The sequence below is a fragment of the Acomys russatus genome, chromosome 26 (genome assembly GCF_903995435.1).
Source record: "Acomys russatus chromosome 26, mAcoRus1.1, whole genome shotgun sequence".
NCBI classification, from domain to species: Eukaryota; Metazoa; Chordata; class Mammalia; order Rodentia; family Muridae; genus Acomys; species Acomys russatus.
This window is the reverse complement of record NC_067162.1, coordinates 11,498,887-11,518,093: the sequence shown is the minus strand read 5'-3', so window position 1 is coordinate 11,518,093 and position 19,207 is coordinate 11,498,887. Positions and strand designations below refer to the sequence as shown.

The 19,207-nt window shown below is 52.4% G+C and overlaps 3 protein-coding genes across 4 annotated transcripts; 1 reads left to right on the top strand and 2 right to left on the bottom strand.

Annotated features, from left to right (window-relative positions):
* Position 1: 1 nt before the first annotated feature.
* Positions 2–4,541, bottom strand: Dhps (deoxyhypusine synthase). The gene is made up of 9 exons (XM_051168676.1): positions 4,263–4,541; positions 3,372–3,536; positions 2,783–2,904; positions 2,604–2,700; positions 2,264–2,350; positions 1,684–1,789; positions 1,503–1,606; positions 202–327; positions 2–126 (listed from the first exon to the last, which is right to left on the bottom strand). The coding sequence occupies exons 1-9, from the start codon at positions 4,467–4,469 to the stop codon at positions 31–33; spliced, it is 1,110 nt and encodes a 369-aa protein (XP_051024633.1). The 5' UTR covers positions 4,470–4,541; the 3' UTR covers positions 2–30.
* A 3,310-nt stretch (positions 4,542–7,851) lies between these two features.
* Gng14 (G protein subunit gamma 14) lies at positions 7,852–8,483 on the top strand. Its single transcript, XM_051168823.1, has 2 exons — positions 7,852–8,028; positions 8,120–8,483. Exons 1-2 carry the CDS (start codon positions 7,936–7,938, stop codon positions 8,243–8,245), a joined length of 219 nt encoding a protein of 72 aa, XP_051024780.1. The 5' UTR covers positions 7,852–7,935; the 3' UTR covers positions 8,246–8,483.
* A 276-nt stretch (positions 8,484–8,759) lies between these two features.
* On the bottom strand, positions 8,760–15,956 carry Fbxw9 (F-box and WD repeat domain containing 9). 2 transcript variants are annotated; one of them, XM_051168813.1, is made up of 10 exons: positions 15,458–15,956; positions 13,167–13,306; positions 12,961–13,089; positions 11,426–11,538; positions 11,250–11,341; positions 9,961–10,109; positions 9,761–9,874; positions 9,559–9,648; positions 9,351–9,416; positions 8,760–9,271 (listed from the first exon to the last, which is right to left on the bottom strand). In XM_051168813.1, exons 1-10 carry the CDS (start codon positions 15,864–15,866, stop codon positions 9,197–9,199), a joined length of 1,377 nt encoding a protein of 458 aa, XP_051024770.1. In that variant the 5' UTR covers positions 15,867–15,956; the 3' UTR covers positions 8,760–9,196. The 2 variants fall into 2 exon arrangements, 1 of the variants encoding a protein (XP_051024770.1); XR_007833188.1 differs by having other exon boundaries at positions 9,189–9,271; positions 9,559–9,841.
* Positions 15,957–19,207: the final 3,251 nt, after the last annotated feature.

Below are 19,207 nucleotides of genomic sequence, written 5' to 3'. Positions count from 1 at the left end.
TGGCAAGGACCCGAAGCCTTTACAACCTTCTTAGTCCTCATTCTTCTCAACTGTGAAAGCATTTGCCTTTTGGGCGAATGTCTCAGCCACCAGCAGGGGGAAAACCAGAGAAGCATCAGCGTAGACCTGCAGAGACCCTGAGTGAGCCATAGAGCCATGGGACAGCCCATGGACCTTGTGTCCTCGTCAGCCAGCCCCTACCTTTACTGGCTGTGCATCCATCCGGATCTTGCCCCAAGAGACAGCCTCATCTGGTCGGGCCCCCGAGTCTGAGCCATCAAACTCCTGGGCTGTGTTGATATAAACAGCATAGTCGGCCCCATTCCGCTGTGGGCAGAGCAGGGCCTGGTCAGAAGCCATAGACAGAGGGACAACAGGGCCAAGGAGGGACAGCCCTGAGCCCTTTTAGGAAGGGCCCAGTGCCTAAAGTTACTGAGCAGGTGACCACCATGCTTCTAACCCAGACACCTCCCACATTCATGTCAGGTGGCTCCAGCCACCGACCCAGTGCCCTCCTTCAGACTTGTGGGCACTGGTGTTTTACTCGCAAGTGCTCGCTGACACATGTATACACATAATTTAAGTCTTTTTTTTTTTTTTAAGAGTGTGAAATTACCTCCAAGCTGTATGTCATTCATGTTTAAATCCTGGACATGATTTCCTTCTAGGTTCCTGCCCTAAAGTGTGTGTGTAAACACTCAAACTTTAAATATAAAACAACAAAACACCAAGTATTTTGGTTAAGGGACAGCACAAGCCATCTGTGCTGACAAAGGCTTGTAGTTCCAGAGCAAGGCAAGAGCAAGGCAAGAGGACATTTGATCCAAGAAGTCCAGACCAGCCTGGACATCAAAGAGAAAGCACAGAGGACAGCCTAGTTGTTAATACTCTGCTCAGCAGAAACTGCCACCAGCCATCTGCAGAAGCCCACACCTACCTCTGCTCCACTACAGCACTGTTCTGTCTCAGACCCATTACTTTACCCACAGGCCTGAGGGCCTCGACAAATGTGTTCCTCCTGAGTCCTGTCCCCGTTCAAAGCAAGTTTCAAAACCCTCTTTTTGTCCCTCAGGCCCAGCTAGCTCAGCAGTGCAACCTCTGGGCTGCTTTCACCCACTCCAAGCTGTTCCTTGGCTACTTCAGATACCTTGAAGCCTTTGTACTGTCTGTCCCCTCACTGAGAATGCCTTTCCCAAACATAACCATAGGCTTGTGGGAGGCCTCTTGAAAAATCTCTCCTCAAGGTCACATTTCCAGAAGCCTGTTTCAGCATTCCTTTCCCATTACAGGTTGGCCCTGGACTACATACAACCCTTCCTCCAGCCTTGACTCCCAAGTAGCTGGGACTACAGCCGCCTTACCTGACTGACATCACTTACATGCCCTTAGAATTACTGCCACATCCCACACATGTCACTTACTGCTGTCTGACTGCCTCACCCCAATATAACTCCATATGCCATATGTCTGTAACAGAGGGCAGGAGTGGCCTCCCCACTCACCATGAGGTTAGCGTTGGCGATGTGGTGCTTGACCATACCTCCACCCAGGATGATCATCCCAGAGCGCTTGGCGAAAATGGCCTGCATGTTGATGAGTCGCAGGTCTGGGAGAGACGGCTGAGGTCAGGCCTTGGCCTCAGTGGGCCCTCCTCCTTCTTCTCCCAGGGCCTTAGCACCTCACCTTCAACAATGTCCAGGACCAAGCCTGGGTTTTTGTAGGAATGGAAGAAGATCATGTCACCCAATGAGCCGTCTGTGAGTGCAGGGCTCAGCACAGGTATGTGGTTCTGGTGTGGAGACAGGACCTGTTAGCAGCTACACCACACAGTGCAAAAGAGCTCTGATCCCCAACCCAGTGACGTCCCCCCCTCCTCCCTGAGTAGGCTGCTTGACTTATCTGGTGGACATGGCCCTCTGCTTTACATGTGGAGGCAGGCGTGAGGAAAGCCATGCAGGCCTCTAAGAAGGTGCTGGCACACTGCGCAGCGGCTCGTTACTTTGCACTGTCTCTGGAAGCCTGGTACCCTGAGTCAGGCCCAGTGACTTCATAAGCAGCACACCTAAGTGGTCCCAATAGTGTAGGCCACAGCTAGGAGAACCCTTCATTCAATAGACAAATTAACTACCAGCCTCTCTGCGCTTGACACTCCTCATCTAACTTTGGGAGGACTAAAAATAATTTAGAGACTCCCAGGTGGCTGCAAAGACAAAATAAGGCAGCGCTTGCCAGAGCCTAGGAATGCTGTCCCCATCCAACCCACCTTGTGGGCCCAATAATACACAGATTCTGGGTTGTTGATCTCCTTCCCAAGCCTGGAGATCATCTTGGAAGGTGTCCACTTCACACCCTAACAAGGAAGAAAGCATCAGTATTAACTCATGTCTCCACACAGGTCCCCCTGAGACCTCCAGCCCCACCTCTCCTGAATCCGCCATGCAGGTCCCCCCACCCCCCCTGATCCTCCAGCTCCACCTCTCCTGAATCCCCCATGCAGGTCCCCCCTCCCCAGACCCTCCAGCCCCACCTCTTCTGAATCCGCCATGCAGGTCCCCCCCAAGACCCTCCAGCCCCACCTCTCCTGAATCCGCCATGCAGCCCACCTCTGTGTTCTGCTCCAACACCATCTGGTCCAGGATCGGCATGAGCCAGTCCTCAAACTTGCAGTAATTGTCATTTGGCACCAGCAGGTTCCCAATCCTGGGGATGGAAGGGATGTCAGTATCAGCTACCCAGACCTGCAGCCCAGCTCCCCTGCTCCCACCACTGCTCAGGGCCCCACCTGTTGATGCCCTTCTCCCGGAGCTCCTTCCCCTGGAGACTGAACTCGCCAAGATACGTGGGTGCCAGGCACTTGATGAGGTCCTCCTCCACACCTCCAGCAGTGGTCACCAATACATCCACCTGTAGTCACAGGCAGCAGAGTTGACCCTCATTCTAAGCAGCGGCTCCTAACATCAGCCTGAGGGCGTCCAGACCCAAAGCATGAGCTTGGCAACAGAACCAGCTCAAGCCTGTTCCTCTGCTTAAAGCAGAGCCATAGCCAGACAAAGTGGCACACTCCTGTGATCCCAGAACTCAGAGGCTGAGGCATAAGAACTGCCAGGATGTCCAAAACCAAACATTCATCTCCTCACATCCTTTCTTACAATTACTTTTTTTTTTTTTTTTCATGTGTACGAGTGTTTGACTATGTCCCTGGAAACGAAGCTACAGGCATTTGTGAGGCACCACGCAGATGCCGGAAACCAAAAGCAGTTCTTCCACACGGCAGCAAATACACCAACCCTCTCCATTTCTCTTAAGTGAACGATAATCTTACTGTGCACTGGCCCAAGGGGGCTGAGAGCACAGCCCTAGCGGGGACCCACCATATTGTGCTGCACGAGGTACCGAATGGTCTCACGGATGCCTGAACTGATAAGGTTGGAAGTATAGCCCAAGAAAATGGTGCAGCCCGTGAGTGGGCGGCGGCTCTGGGTCAGGTCTTCGTGATGGTCTTCATCGACTGCCAGTGGCTCCAGCTTCTTCTCAATCTGGGTATAAAGGGCACAGGAAAGCTGCACTAAGACGCCAAACCTCGCTGGGTGTGGCAGCGCCCACCTGGAATCCCAGCCCTCTGGGAGGAGAAGGCAGGAGGATCTATGTGAGTCAGAAGCCAGAAACTCTGTCTCGAAAAACCAAAAAAAGAAAGAAACAAACAAACCTCTGTCAAAGAACCCCAGCTGGATTGGATTCCAGAGTTTGATCGCACTCAGGGATACAGGACTACTACAAAACCAAACCACAGCCGGGCGTGGTGGCGCACGCCTTTAATCCTAGCACTCGGGAAGCAGAGGCAGGCGGATTGCTGTGAGTTCAAGGCCAGCCTGGTCTACAAAGGGAGTCCAGGACACCCAAGGCTACACAGAGATACCCTGTCTCAAAAAGTCAAAACAAAACAGAAACAAAGCACAACCCAGTGCACACACTAGCCCTCCCTTTCTAGGTCCACGCCTGTCACTTAGGGTTTGTGTTTCCCTTTCAGAACCCACACAGTATCTTTTCAAATCTCCTTCCATAGGGAAACGTGAATCCAGGACTGTCTCCGCGCTAAGCTCCTCCTACAATGCCCTTCTTTTAACCACCCCCCAACCCCTCCCACCCTAGAGCGGAAATTTACCAGGACTCCGCCCGCCCAGACACTCATACGCGAATCCACGTGGAGCGGTCCCGTCCCTAGTCCCGTCCCCATCCCCGTCCTGGGCCGCCCCGCGCCTCACCATGGCGTTGACTTGCTGCACCGCGCGCCCGAAGTTGGTAGCCTGGAAGCCGGTGGTGCGGGAGGCCTCCAGAAGTGCGTGGTAATCTATGCCGCGGTTGAAGTCGTACCCTTGGACCTGGGCGCTCTCGGGCGGCAACGCCGAGCTGTGCTTGAGCACGGCGGCCAGCGCCGCAGCGGGCGCAACCCCCTGCGGGGTCCCCTCCATGAGCCTGCGGCGGCTCTCGGGTCACAGCCGCCGTGGTGCTTCGGTTCACGCTGAGATCCCTCCGCGCGGTCGGCCGGAGCCGGGGAAATGTGACTGGGGGGTGGGGGGAGGCAGGAGGGAGGGGGAGGGGAGGCAGGAGGGAGGGGGAGGGGTTGCGGCGGAAGTTATTTAGTCACATGTCCCTCGGCAGAGCTTGCGGTCCTGGTATCAGCCATTTTGCTCCTGTGTTCCGTACAAGTGGCTCCTGGAACTCTTGTTCCTTTTAGGCACACTTCCGTTTCAAGCGGATGGAAGTGCATAATTTGAAAGCTGGCTTTCCAGGTATTCCTGTCCCCAGTGAGCGAGATGATTGTTTCTAAGACGAATCCCTTGGACAGGATTTAAGGCATCAGGGGGCCTCTTGTCAAATGGGATAGTGGGGGGCTGGAGAGATGGCTCAGAGGTTAAGAACAATGGCTGCTCTTCCAGAGGTCATGAGTTCAATTCCCAGCAACCACATGGTGGCTCACAACCATCTATAATGTGATCTGATGCCCTCTTCTGGCCTGCAGGTGTACATGCAGACAACGCTGTATACGTAATAAATCTTTCTTTAAAAATGGGATAGTGATTCCTTTTGGTGCCTCCCAGAGTCTCCGCAAACTTCATTGCCTCCTCTTTGCCCCTGCAGCCATAGCTGTCACCTTTCCCTGGATCATTGGCATCTTCTTAACCCAAGAAGCTTGCGGCTGAGATCTGTATACAACGCATGCATCCCCTCAATGATGCACTGCACCTCGACAGGGGCGCCCCTTATTAATTCTCCAGTTTGAGTAGTTTATAAACGGTGCTCTCTGGTGGGCACTGAGATTCAGTGGTGGACAAGACCTCTGCCCTCCTGATGTCCGTAGTCTGAATGATGAAATGGTAAATGGTGAAGCCAGGCTTGGTGCGCACATCAGCCAGCAGTCAGGAGGTAGAGGCAGAAGAATCTCCAGGCCAGCCTCAACTGAATAGACCCTGTATCAACAAAAGGTATGGCTAAGGAGATAGCTGTCAGTAAAGACCTTGCTTTGCAAGAGTGTGGATTGGATGTGTGCCTTCAATCCTCAGAATTCAAAAAACAAAACAAAGGTGTGGTAGCAGTTCTGGGGAAGCAGAGATCCCTGAGGTTGGGGCTCAGTGGCCAAAGACACATGGTAGAAGAAAAGCGCCTCGGACTCCCATGAATTATCTCCTGACCTCCACAAGCATGCACATGCTCATACATGCAAAAATAAATAAAAGTTTTGGGGACCAGGTGGATGTCTCCTGAGAATGGCATCTGTGGTTCTCTGACCTACAACAGACACAGACATTCTAAGTGTGAAAGGTGGATGGAGGAGTTGGTAACCTTAGCTGAAGGAAAGAGTGACTGGAGAAAAATGCCAAGCACATGACTTTTTAAAATATATTTATTTATGTATTAAGTATACAGTGTTTTGCCTGCACACCAGAAGAGGGCACCAGATCTCACAATACATGGTTGTGAGCCATCATGTGGTTGCTGGGAATTGAAGTCAGGACCTTGGGAAGAGCAGGCAGTTCTTTTTTGTTTGTTTTTGTTTTGTTTTTCGAGACAGGGTTTCTCTGTGTAGCCTTGACTGTCCTGGACTCGCTTTGTAAACCAGGCTGGCCTCTCAGGCAGTTCTTTTAACCTCTGAGCCATCTTTCCAGCCCAAGCACATGACAATTTGGCCAGGGCCAGAAGACCTAGAAATTCCTATTATCAAAAGATGATAGAAGCCGGGTGTGGTGGCACATACCTTTAATCCCAGCACTCAGAAGGCAGAGGCAGGCAGGTCTCTGTGAGTTCGAGGCCTGGTCTTCAAAGCAAGTCCAGGACAGCCAAGGCCACAAAGAGAAACCCTGCCTTGGAAAAGGGGAAAAAAAAAAAATTACAAGACTCTCTCTCCAAAGATGCATTGGTAGAGGCCCCCTTCAGCTCACCTCTGTATGTTAGCAGTGCCCAATACCACGTGTGGCTGAGGGAGACTGCATCCATCTGGGAGGGGCCAGCAGGGGGACAGAGACTGGGATCCCAAGTGAGACTGATGACCTTCACCCCCTCCTGTGAGGGTCCAAGTTCACTGAAGGTTGACTGTAGCATAGCCACAGCTGCTCTGATTAAGAGAGGAATGACTGCTTTGCTCAGATAAAAACTCACCAGTGATTTGCAAGCAGAGGAAAAGAGCAGGTGAGGACACAGCAAGATGCTGACCTCTGGGCTGGTGAGAGCATAACTCACTGGATAAAGGCCTCTGTCAGTCCCCAAGACAAGTTGTCCTCACAGAGACTGACTTTACTGCAAGAGGCTGCAAACAGGTGGAGAGCAGTTTCTCTTGCCAGGGTCCTTCTGTGCGCCCAGGCTGCTCTCTAACTCCTGGCTCCCAGGAAACAATCTTGCTTCTCCAGCCTCTGGAGTAGCTTGGAATATACATGGCACCAACAACCCCACCTCCCACTTCCAATCGTTTTTTGGTTTTGGTTTTGGTTTGTTTTTTGTTTTTTGTTTTTTTGTTTTTTTGGTTTTTTTTGGTTTTGGGGTTTTTTATGTTTTTTTGTTTTTTGTTTTTTTTTGAGGTAGGGTTTTACTGTGTAGCCCACGCCAGCCTCCAGAATGACAGGATCACAGGTGTGCACCACCATACCCATTATAGTCAGGGATCAAACAGGACAGTGAAAAACTGACACAGAGGGGACTTTACTGGCTCAAACCAGTGGGACCATGCTGGCATGAACAATCAAAACAGGAAGCAGGCTGAGAACTTCACTTAAAGACTGCCATGACGGCCCCTGGGGCAGTTAGGTATGGAAGCCCCTGAAAGAGAAGGATGAAGGCCTTAGGTACCTGAGCAGCTGGAATAAAGCATCTGGGGGTGAGCAATGGTAAGGGGTACGAGACACGAGTGACACTGGGCATGATGACAAGGTCAGCCTGGGCTGCAAGATCCTGTCTCAAGACGCCATTTAAAAAGCGGGTGGAGTGGGGAGAGTTATTAAAAAGAAAGAGCCTAGCCAGGGTACACACAGCCTTGGGGTGGGGGGGAGACAGGGAGAGAGGTCTGCTGGGGACAGTCCACAGACATCCAGCAAATCAGAGTCCCACATCCCTCAGAGCTGCCTAGTTCCCCCAGGGGATCCAAGAAACATGTGACACCAAAGCAGCCACTGGGCCTCCTGGGGGAATGGACCCCTTCTGTCACAGCAGCTGCTGCTGTTGCTGCTGGTGGCATTTCACTGGGGCCCAGCTTCAAAGTCTCCACAGGGACTGGAAGTGGATTTAAGCAGCCAGGCCAGCACTGGGGAGGGAGGCAGAGTAGGGTAGCTGAGGCAGCAGGCAGCTAAACGTGTTCCCGCATCTTCAGGACCAAGGAGAAGCCAGGGACCTAGGAGTTGCAGAAGCTTGGAGTCTCAGGGTTGCAAGATCCTATCCCCCCTCTCCCAGATGTCTAGCAAGGTGGCCATTGGCAGTGACATCGGACAGGCCCGCCGGGCGGTGGAGCAACTGCGGATGGAGGCAGGCATCAACCGCATAAAGGTGAGAGTTGGGACAGGACTGGGGTGGGCACAGCCGGGCGAGGAAACAGACAGGTGGACACCCAAACGTGGCTGACTTGGCTGGCCTGCAGGTGTCCAAGGCTGCCACAGATCTGTTGCAGTTCTGCACGGAGCAGGCCAAGAGCGACCCCTTCCTAGTGGGCATCCCAGCTGCCACCAACCCTTTCAAGGAGAAGAAACCCTGTGCTATCCTATGAACCCCCGGAATGCTACTGCCCCCGTGGCCCTGAAACCACAGGAAAGGCCTCAATAAACATGACTGCGCCTGTGATGCAGCTTGTGTGTGCTGAAGTGGGAGGCAGAGGGGCATCACAGGCTTTTGGGGATCGGTGCCCACCTGTCAGGCTTCCTTCTATGCCTACTTCCAGAGTCATGGCTGCACATGCCTGCACACCCAGAGCCCTGCATGAGGAGCCCTGCACTATGTTCTGCCACATACCTCCTACAGGGTGCGTGGAGCAGATGTCTGCTCTCCACAAAGATCTATATTGGGGCTTTGAGTTCACATACCACACAGCACACAAGCATCTCACTAAGTTACAAATGACACAGTGTCCAGGGTCCTTGAGACTAGAGTGCATGCACACCCAGAGCAGCAGGCACCCCAGCCCTAGCATGCTACACCCTCCCCCTTACTCAGTCACATGGACAACCCCAAACTGGCACAGACATGCAGTCACAGAAAGGTCGCACTCCAGTCTCCAACAATTGCACAGGAGGTCATTTATTTCTCCTTCACTCTCCTGTGGGAGAGGGACCCAAATCCTAACAAAACAGGATCCTTCAGATGTGGTGGCACACCTGTAATCCCAGCTCTTGGGAAGATCAGGTATTCAAGGCCTGCCTCAAACACACAGTGAGTATGAGGCCAGCCTGGGTTACATGAGACCCTGTCTCAACAAAACAAAACAAAACAAAACCCAGGGGTGGAAGGTAGGAAACAGGCCCCTGAGTAGCTAAAACCAGAATGTCACCTCCACAGGCACAGGTGTGGGCCCAGCCCACAGGGGTTCCTGTGTCCCAGGCCTGGGGAGCAGGGCAGCAGCACCAATAGCAGGAAAGTCCTCCAGAGCAGAGGCCTAGGTGCAGCCTCAACAGGCCATATATTATATCCCAGCGTCCATCCATAGCCATGTCCAGCTGGCTGTTCAGGCCAGCAGCCTCCAGACCTCCAGGGACAGGCCACCAGAGGCAGCCACCACCACATTGCCCTCAGCACAGATCTGGGGAACAGTGACAGTAGAATTAGGGGATGGCATGGGTCCTTGGTAGGCCAGCAGGCTATATGGGGCAGGACCTTACCCCATTCAACACATTGTGGTGGCTTCGGGTACAGATGGTCCTAGGTGGGTCTGTGGGCACCTGAACCTGAGAGGGACAAGTGGCAGAAGTCAGGATATGTGCCTTGGTGCCTTGGCGTGTGTGTGTGTGTGTGTGTGTGTGTGTGTGTGTGTGTGTGTGTGTGTGTGTGTGTGTTGGGAGAGGGGTCTGCAGGGCCCAGTGTTCTCACCCGAATGGTCTTGTCAGTAGATGTTGTGTACAAAGTCCCCAGTGAGTGTTTGATCCCTGTGATCTGAGACTGGTGACCGACATCAAAGGACTAAGGGAGAAAGAATGGGTGACACTCAGGTGAAATTCTCCCATGATTAGCCCTCCACACCCAAGGAGTCACCAAGGAGCCAGGGGAGGTACAGACAGGGGTCCTAGCAGACCCGGACAAGCTGGAAGCAACCATCTTGGTTGGCGAAGACGTGCAGCAGGCCCTGGTTGTCACCCGCCCAGAGCTGGGGCTCCTGGTAGGACATGCAGAGCAGATAGGAGTCCAACTGTGGGAAGGACAAGGCATAAAGCAGCTCAGGAGTGGCAGGCCGGGCTGCAGTCCTCCTCTGAGCCACAGGGAAGGGCCACCCACCTGCAGCCGCTGCAGGACGCTGTTGGCTCGGCGATCAAATACCACAAGACTGTGGTCCTCGCTGCCTGAGATGATATGCCTGTCATCTGCCAGCACCGCGAGCACAGCGCTTGAGTGCAGCCTCCGGCTCTTCACCAGGGCCAAGCCAGCTGGAGTTGGATGACAGGCCACGGAACACAAAAGACATCAGAGCCCTTCAGACTCTAGGCCCACCTGAGGATCTGGGCCACCATCTCCCCTGGGAAAACCTTCCACCTGCTCAGCCTCTCACCTGGCAACTGGCCATTCCCCTCCCCTCATACCCAACCTGGATCCAGAGCCCACAGGCCTCTGCTGTCCCCCGTCTCCATGCCACCTGCCCCTCCAACCCCACCAGCTTCTCCCAATACAGAGCCCAGCACGGTCCGCCCAAGCCTAGGTCCAGCTCAGGGTCCCTTCAGTTTCACAGAGTTAAATGACTCAATGGAGGCTGGGGTGGGCAATGGCCTAGCAAGCACAAGGCTTTGGCTTCCACCCAAGAAGCAGAGGCAAGGAAGGGATTAATCGCAGCCAGGCCTTGTGGTGTAGGCTTGTTATCTCAACTGTTGAGGAGCCTGGAGGCTGAGACAGGAAGATGAGTAGGTGAAAGCCAGCCTAAGACATAGAGTAAGTTTGGGGCTAGCCTGAGCAACATAGTGAGAACCTGTCTCAAAATGCAAACAGTAAAAAGGGAATGAAGTTCAGGGAAGAACACTTGTCTGGCACCAAGAAGCACTAGGCTCAATCTTCAGAACAAGAATGACATCACAGAAACATAGGCTTGCCGTGCAAGCTGGCTTAGGTCACCCACCAACGTTCTCTTTTCAAATGACTCTGGTTTTTTTTTTTTTGTTTGTTTGTTTGTTTGTTTGGGGTTTTTTTTTCCCCACCTTTGAGATTTCTTTGTTTTATGTATACAAGTAGTTTGCCTATGTGTCTGTGTATGGCATGCACGCAGCACCAATGGAGACCAGAAGAAGGCAACGGATTCTCTTAAATTGGAGGAACAGATATGTTTCTTATCTCCCATGTGGGTGCTTCTTAACCCACGTTCTCTGGAAAGGCACCAGTGCTCTTAATTGCTGAGCCATCTCTCAGCCCCTGCACCCCACACTACGTTCTTTTCTGTTGCTGTGATTCTTTGATTTTTGTGACAGGATCTCACTGTGTAGCCCTAGTTGGCCTAGAACTTACTATGTAGACCATGCTGACCTTGAACTCACAGAGATCTGCTTTTCTTGGCCTTCTAAGTGCTAGGAGTCAGGGCTCACCTCTGGGGTCATAGATGGTCACCTTCTTGTCATAGGTACCAGTCACCAGGATGTCAGGTTGGTAGGAAAGGCACAGCACTGCCGCCTTGCCCCTGGAGACACACGGCACACAAGACTGGGGTGATGGCTGGGCAGGGCCCTACCCACCCAGGCCCCCTGCCCGGGCCCCCTCACACTTGATTTCACCGAACTGCTGCCCATCAGCCGCCATGTCCCACAGCTTCACAGTGCTGTCCCAAGAGCCGGAGCACACACGGTGGTCCTGTGCTGCTAGCGACCAGACCCAGCCCTGTGGGAGCAGGCACAACAGTCACATTAGACCCCATCATGGTAAGGAGCTGTACAGCTCATGACTCTCTCCTGTCCAAAGCCCAAGAGGAAACCAGATTGACCCAAAGCCAAGCAGCTTGCCCCCCTTCACGCCCATTCCCACAGGTTGCAGTATCACACGTGATCCCCACTCTGTGTAAATCCCTTCCCACAGATGACAACACCACGGCTCAGAAGGAAGAGAGAAACAACTGAAGATCTCCCTGCAAAGCACATGTGGGAGCTCAGGGTTTGGGTCTGCAAGCCTGACAAGCCTGGGGCCATGAACACACATGGCCACTCTGGAGACCTGTCCGTCTCTCTCTGTGTTCCCCTCCCCCACCCCATGCTAGGATAGAACCCAGCGCCTCACCACAGTCCAGCAGTCCTCATTGGCTTGTTTTTGTTTTATCTTTGCCCTTTGAGACAGTCTGACTCTGTGGTCCAGGCTGGAACTCATTAGGCACTCAAACCACTCCTTCACCTTTAGCTTCCTGTGAGTGCTGGCGTTACAGACATAAGCCACCCAGGGCCACAGTAATGGAGGGATGTCTGAGGCCTCAAACCACTGCACTGAGAATGCTGCCTCCAGGGCTGGAGAGATGGCTCAGCAGTTAAGAGCTTTCAGAGGACCCAGGTTTGATAACCAGCACACACCTAGCAGCTCACAACTACCTGTAATTCTAGTTCCAAGGGATCCAATGCCCTCTCCTGGCCTCCATAGGCACCAGATGTGCACTTGGTCACAGACATACATACAGGAAAAACACCTACATACATACATTTCAAATGCCTTCCCTCTTCTATTTACAAAAGGGGGGAGGGGCAGTTTCTGCCTTATCAGTTACTGTGTGCAGTGAGCTGGCATCTGGTCAACACATTCCCTGGAAAGCCCTTTGAGAAGGGTTCTGTAACACATGCTGTCTGATAAATGATGCAACGTGGGCACGGAGAGGTCGAGTTCCTCACCCACGACCACCCAGACAGGGTGTTAACAGAGTGGACGCTTGGACTCAGCACTCATTGTGTTGGTCATGGGTGCAGATCTCACCCTAATGATCAGTAGGGCTGTCCCTCACCAGGCACCTCTCATGAAAGCACAGCCATACTGAAAGCTAGCTGACCCCAGTGGCAGCTTTACAACTGTTCTATACCGAACCTTTCGAGGTACGCGTGACGACTTATTGGGCACCTATTGTGTGCCAAAGACTCAAATTATGGCATATGCAGATCAATACTTAATCCATGTCCACCTTCGTCTTAACTACCCACTACATAGTGAAAACTGAACTCACCAAAAGTTAAACTGACAGCAGAGACAGATCAAGTCTATGCAACCGGATATCAAAACCCAGTCCTTAGCTGCAGCCCCGCCCCTTTCATGTCCCCCAAGATGGCTCGCCTTGTGTGTGCTGTTGCCCTGGGTGCCCAAGGCCTTCACCAGAACTCGGCTAGGCTCCTTCCCTAGATGTCGCAGGTCCCACAGGTTGACATTCCGATCTCGGGAGCCTGAGAGACACAGTGCCCCACCCTGGAAGGAGAACATGGAGATGCTGTTGAGGTTCCCCCACCCCTTACCCTGCCTGGCCTCCCACCTAACCCCCTCACCTCGAGCAGCAACACTGCATCAATGGAGGCAAAGTGACCATCAGCCAGGCAGAAGTACTCAGCTCGCTGTCCATCCTCTGCCCAGCGGGCCAGGTGCTGCTCCAGCTCAATGCAGGCGGCTGGCCAGTCAAAGTCCTCCTCTGTGGGGTACCATGCGCAGGACCCGCAGTGAGCATCACCTGACAGCTCACCCCCAGCTGCCAGCGGGCCCAGCCTTTACTAGACCTGGATAGAATGCCACCTGGATACCATCTCCTACCCCAAGCAGGCAGACTCTGGCCTTGCCGCGGGCTGTTTGACCACCCATCCCCCATGCAGGACTATGAATACTTACCCCAGCTCTAAGTTACCTAGGCTAGGGGCTGGAGAGATGGCTCAGCAATTAAGAGCACTGGCTGCTCTCCCAGAGGTCCTGGGTTCAATTCCCAGCAACCACATGGTGGCTCACGAGCATCTGTAAAGGGGTCTGATGCCCTCTTCTGGTGTGCATGAAAACTGAGCATTCATATACATAAAATAAATAAATAAATCTTTTAAAATGTTTTTTTAAAAAGGGGGAAGCTGGAGAGATGGCTCAGAGGTAAAGAGTACTGCCTGCTCTTCCAGAGGTCCTGAGTTCAATTCCTAGCAACCACATGGTGGCTCACAACCATCTATAATGAGATCTGGTGCCCTCTTCTGGCCTGAAGGCACACATGCAGGCAGAACATTGTATACTTAATAAATAAATACATCTTTTTTTAACATTAAAAAAAAGAAAAAGAAAAAGAAACCTAAACTACACTTTCCAACTTTCATCCCCAAAACCAAGCCCAGGTGACAGCAAGCTCACCCTCCGTTCTCTCCAGGGCCCTTCTGGCCTTAGCCACCTGACCCAGATCCAGGGACACAGTTCTTAAAATTCTAACTGTAAACCAGGAAGCAACACCAAGAAACAGAAGCCAAGGGGTGGGAAGTGTGGCTTGGCAGCAGAGAGCTCAGGAGGAAGCACAGGGACCCGGCTTCTATCCCTAGTAGCTCCCCCTCCCCTTTCTTCCTAGACATAATCTAAAGCCTGGGTCAGCCATTCAGCCATTCTGATGAGGTCCGAGCACCTGTTTTTATTTTGTTTTGTTTTTTCAAGACAGGGTTTCTCTGTATAGCCTTGGCTGTCCTGGACTCGCTTTGTAGACCAGGCTGGCCTCGAACTCACAAGAGATCCGCCTGCCTCTGCCTCCCGAGTGCTGGGCTCAAGCACTTGTTTTTATCAAAGCTGTTTGGAAATCTGACTGGGGGCTGGAGGGCAACTCCCTATTCCAGAGGTCTGCAGGAAGCAAGAGCCTCCTAATATGAGAATCAGCAATACGTCAGAGTTGTGCTGAGGACTGATGTGCCACGTGGCGAAGCATTTGCCTAGCATACCCAAAGCCCCCCTTCCTTCTGTACAACTCTTAAAAACCCAAACCAAACAAATAACTCAAAACCATCAACTTCAAGTTGTCTTTTCCTCCAGAGACCAATGGACTCAAGGGCAGAAGGAATAACACACCAGCTCTGCAAAGACGGCAGGCTAGCCTTGTAAGGCTAAGGAAGGAGGAGTTGGAGCACAAAACCTGTCCCCCGACATAAAATAAAATAAAATAGAAAAGATAACAAGCGAGACATAACAATCCCAGCCCCTAAATCTCGTGGCTAGTTCAGGCTTTGGGAGTCTAGAAACGCTCTTGGGGTCAAAGGCTTTGCTACGCTAGGCTAGTTGAGGCTTGTGCCTCAGGCTGCATCCACAGCGGCGGAGAGGGGGAGGGGGGGACCGGGGGCGGGGCAGGGGGGGGGTTCTTTGTATTTATTCTGACTTCAGTTACAATCCAAGAAGTCCTAGAGTATTCATTCCCCATCAGAGCTAGGGCCTTAGTGCTAACAAAGCCTAGCCCAGGGAAATCTTCGAATTCTAAGTTTAGAGATCTGCAATGTGGCCGATTAAGGACTGGGCAACAGCCGGGCGTGGTTGCGCACGCCTTTAATCCCAGCACTCGGGAGGCAGAGGCAGGCGGGTCGCTGTGAGTTCGAGGCCAGCCTGGTCTACAAAGTGAGTCCAGGATAGCAAAGGCTACACAGAGAAACCCTGTCTCGAAAAACAAAAACAAAAACAAACAAACAAAGCATTGGGCAACAACCCGAAAATCTCTCTGCCTCCAGCCAGAGCCGGGACAGTCTTGATGCCTGCTCCAGAAGCTGTGCGCATACGCAGGCCAGGTACCTCTTTCTACCGCCCCAAGCCTGCCATGAGTTCCTGTTCCCAGGGGTGTGCGTACCTTCCACCACTGGGTAGGGTGCGCGTACGCGGCGCTGAGCGCGTAGCCTCCAGGTGACATGATCACGCACAAGGTCGTGCAGCGCTTGGCACACGCACGGCAGGACATGGAGCACGACCCGCGCATCCAGGTAAGCGCAAATCTCCAGCAGCAGCTCCGGGGGAAGGCTCAGGAGGCCCGGCAGGCGCACGGCCGGGACTTTAGAGGTAGCCTTTCGCTCCGGCGCCCCCAGGGACGAGGGGAGCGTGGACTGCAGCGACGAGCGCCGCGGGGTCAGGCCAGGTTTGGGCGGGGTGAGCACACGGGCTACGTAGGCCTCTGCCTGAGCGTCAGGGTCGGGATCTGGTTCTGGGTCCGACTCGTCGTCACAAGAACGAGGATCCCCACACCGCCCAGAGGGAAGCTCCATGGCGCCAGAGTGGGCGCGGCTGTCCCAGGTTTGGCTACTACTGGGCACGCGTCCTGTTTCCTAGGCAGCGCGAAATCACTTCCGGCGCTTATAAGATGACATCAGAAACCACCAGACGCGTAGTACTGGCACGGAAACCCGGGTGTGTAAGCCCCACGCTGGTCACTTCTTTCGGTCTGCAATCTTTTATCAAGCGCGGCTTTGTTTTTAAAGATTTATTTTAAGATGTATGTGTTTGGGCGAAGATAAGAGTTTCAGGGTGGCAACTCCCTGACGTAGGTGCTAGTAACCCAACTTGGGCCTTCTACAAGACCAAGTGCTTTTAGACATGCTTTCACCATGTAGCCCAGGATGGCCTCGAATTCGGTGGGTATCCTGTCTGCCTCTGCTCCCTGGGAGTGCTGAAGCTAAAGGCATGCATCGCGAGACCGGGCAGGCTGAAAGTGCTCTTAACCACAGGGCTGTCTAGAGCCCCACAACGGAGCTTGTTTTGTATTCATTTGGAAACCTGACGTCGAGATGGGTGGGGCGACCTCAATCTTCTAGTTTTGTTGTCCTGCGTATTATTGTGTGTGCTCCCATGCGCAACAGAACACGTGTATTTGGTCAGAAAGCAACTGTAGAGTCGGCTCTCCATCGCCTTTACGTGGGATCTGGAGGAAGCCACCAGGCAGCAAAAGCCTTTATATGCTGAGTCAACTAACACTCATCTTGTATCTTGAAACAGCACTTTCACTGGTGACTTTCAGCTAGGCTGACCAGCCAGCGAGCCTCAGGAATACATGTGTTGGTTCCCCAGTTCTAGGCTTACAGAGTTGCTCTCCTGTGCCCAACACTTACCCAGTTTACTATTTTGTTTTGTCCCCCTGAAGACAAGGTTTCTCTGTGTAGCCCTGGCTGTCGTGGACTCGATTTGTAGACCAGGCTGACCTGGAACTCAGATCCGCCTGCCTCTGCCTCCTGAGAGCCCAACCAGCAGAGCCAGTATTTCACCAAATAGGCTCCATAAGGTTCTTTTGAGGTGGAATGACCATGGCCCAGGAACTTTGACCTAGGGTGTCCCAAATACCATTTAGGATTAGATTAAAGGTGGGCCAGAGTAATCATCAGTCATAACTGGCCATGTGGAACCTTAGCCTTAATTTTAAGGTTCTCACTATGTAGACTTGCTATAGACCAGGCTAGCCTCAATCTCAATGAGCTCCTGCCTTCCAAATGCTAAGACTTAAGATGTGAGCCAACATGCCAGGCATAAATAAAAGGCTTTCTTCTGAGAATCACATTGGTCTTGACTTACAATCCTCTTGCTGGTCTTCTGAGTAGCTGAATTACACAGTGACATTCAGGGTTTTGGGGGCAGGGGGGGGGGGGTTTGTTTGTTTTTCCCTCCGGTTTTCTAGACTGGGTTTCTCTATGTAGCCCTGACTGTCCTAGAACTTGCTCTGTAGACAAGCTGGCCTAAAACTCACAGAGATCACCTGTTTCTGCCTCCCCAGTGCTGGGATTAAATGTGTGTGCCACCACCAGCTGTAGAAATCTCTAGCCTCCTTACAGACCCAAAGTTGCTATGTCTGCTGTAAGACTTTACAATAAGGTTTAATATATTGGCAGCCCTCGAGGTTAACTGTCAACACCTTGCACGAGTTCTGTGCACACCTAATCACCCTTTCACACTCGCCTTCAATCTTATTTCATGGGTGGAATTTTGCTTCCACTTTTTGAGACAGAGTCTCAATCAGCCCAGGCTGATTTCAAACATGATATCCTTCGGCCTCAGTCAGGTAGACCATCAGGACAAGCTGCCCATCTCCACCTGTGAGCGTGTGCACCCCCCTCAGAAGCCAGGAGAAAACAATAAGTGGCCTGCTCCCTTACTCTCTTATTCCCCCCAGAGCCTGTGGATTCTCCTGTCTCCGTCTCCCACAGCACTGGTTGCTCCATCCACATCACTCTACCACCAAAACCAGAACCAGGAAATCAGACACCGAGGGTTTCACAAGAAACTGACCTTTACTCAACAAAGTTCTACACAAGTGGAATCTCACGCCACCTAGGCGCCAGTCCCCAGCACAGCACAGTAACAGATGGATTGACCTGGGAGCCCATGGGATAATGGTAATAAAAGACTCGGGGAGGGGGCAGGGAAGGCTGCAGATCAAGGTCAGTCCACGTCAGCAGCCTTGGGCAAGGAAGGTTAAGAAACTGAAACTTCATTGTGCAAAAACCAACTAAAAAATAAATTAAAAAATTAAATAATTTCTTTAAAAAATAAAAAAATAAAATAAAAAAGGAAAACACAAGAATCGGCTCCCCTTTCCTGAAGGTAATTGGAACTCTCCCCTTTGACAAAGAGGGGTCACAACTCCACCAGACAGTCAATCCATCAATACACCCCAAGACCCAGCAGAGGATGCTCCTAAGAAGTGGAACTATCAGAAAGCTAATGGTATTTTTCTCTTAAAAAAGTTTTTTTTTCCCCTACAAATGGCTTCCAGAGACCTGCTCAAGTTTCAGGCTGGAGGGCATGGGGACCACTAGCTGAGTTATGGAATGTGCACTAAGTGTCCCTGGGAATCGAGGCAGGCCCTGACCCTACTTGAGAAGTCACAAGGCCTGGATAGGTTTATGGTCCAGGTCCTTGGAGGGATGATGAAGCAGGCCCTAGGACGCAGGACTCCCGTCAAAGCCCGACATATAACGGGCTCCCAAAGAAGCAGGAAGCAAGGAAGGGGGAGGAGGAAGAAACGCTCAGGGATCTTGCAGGACCGACTCCCATAGCCAATTTGGAAACAATCATGCCCCCTCCTCTTGGGAAGCCCCTCCCACCTTGATGGTATCCCTGACCAATTTCTTCAAGGATTTTTGGGGTCAGTGTACCATCTGGTGTGGTCTAAATCCAGTGTACACTGTGATGAACCTAAATCCCAAAAGGGACGAAGTTTGAGGCCCTGGGCACACCCTGCTCCTCCCAGCCTTCCAATATTGATAGACCCCGGAAACTTTCGTCCTTTGTTCTCACCAATCCCATGGGCTCTAGAGAAGGGTTCTCAGGAGCAAAGAACTGGACTCTCTATCCTTGAAGCTCTTTCAAGAGATCCAGGAAAGCATGCCAGCAGCTCTGGTGGCCCTTAGCTCTTAAGTAAAACTAGTCCCAGGCCTGTGCTTTTAAATACCTTTGGAGCACAGGAAAAGGGTACATGGTGACCTCAAGCCAGTCCCAGCTACTCCAATGGTCCCCACTCTGCTGCTGGCTGGGATGTGACAAAGATGGGGACACACTAAATGAGGCTGCCGTGAAGCTGGCAGGAAGTGTATGGAGCAGGTCCAAAGTGTGCAAGTGC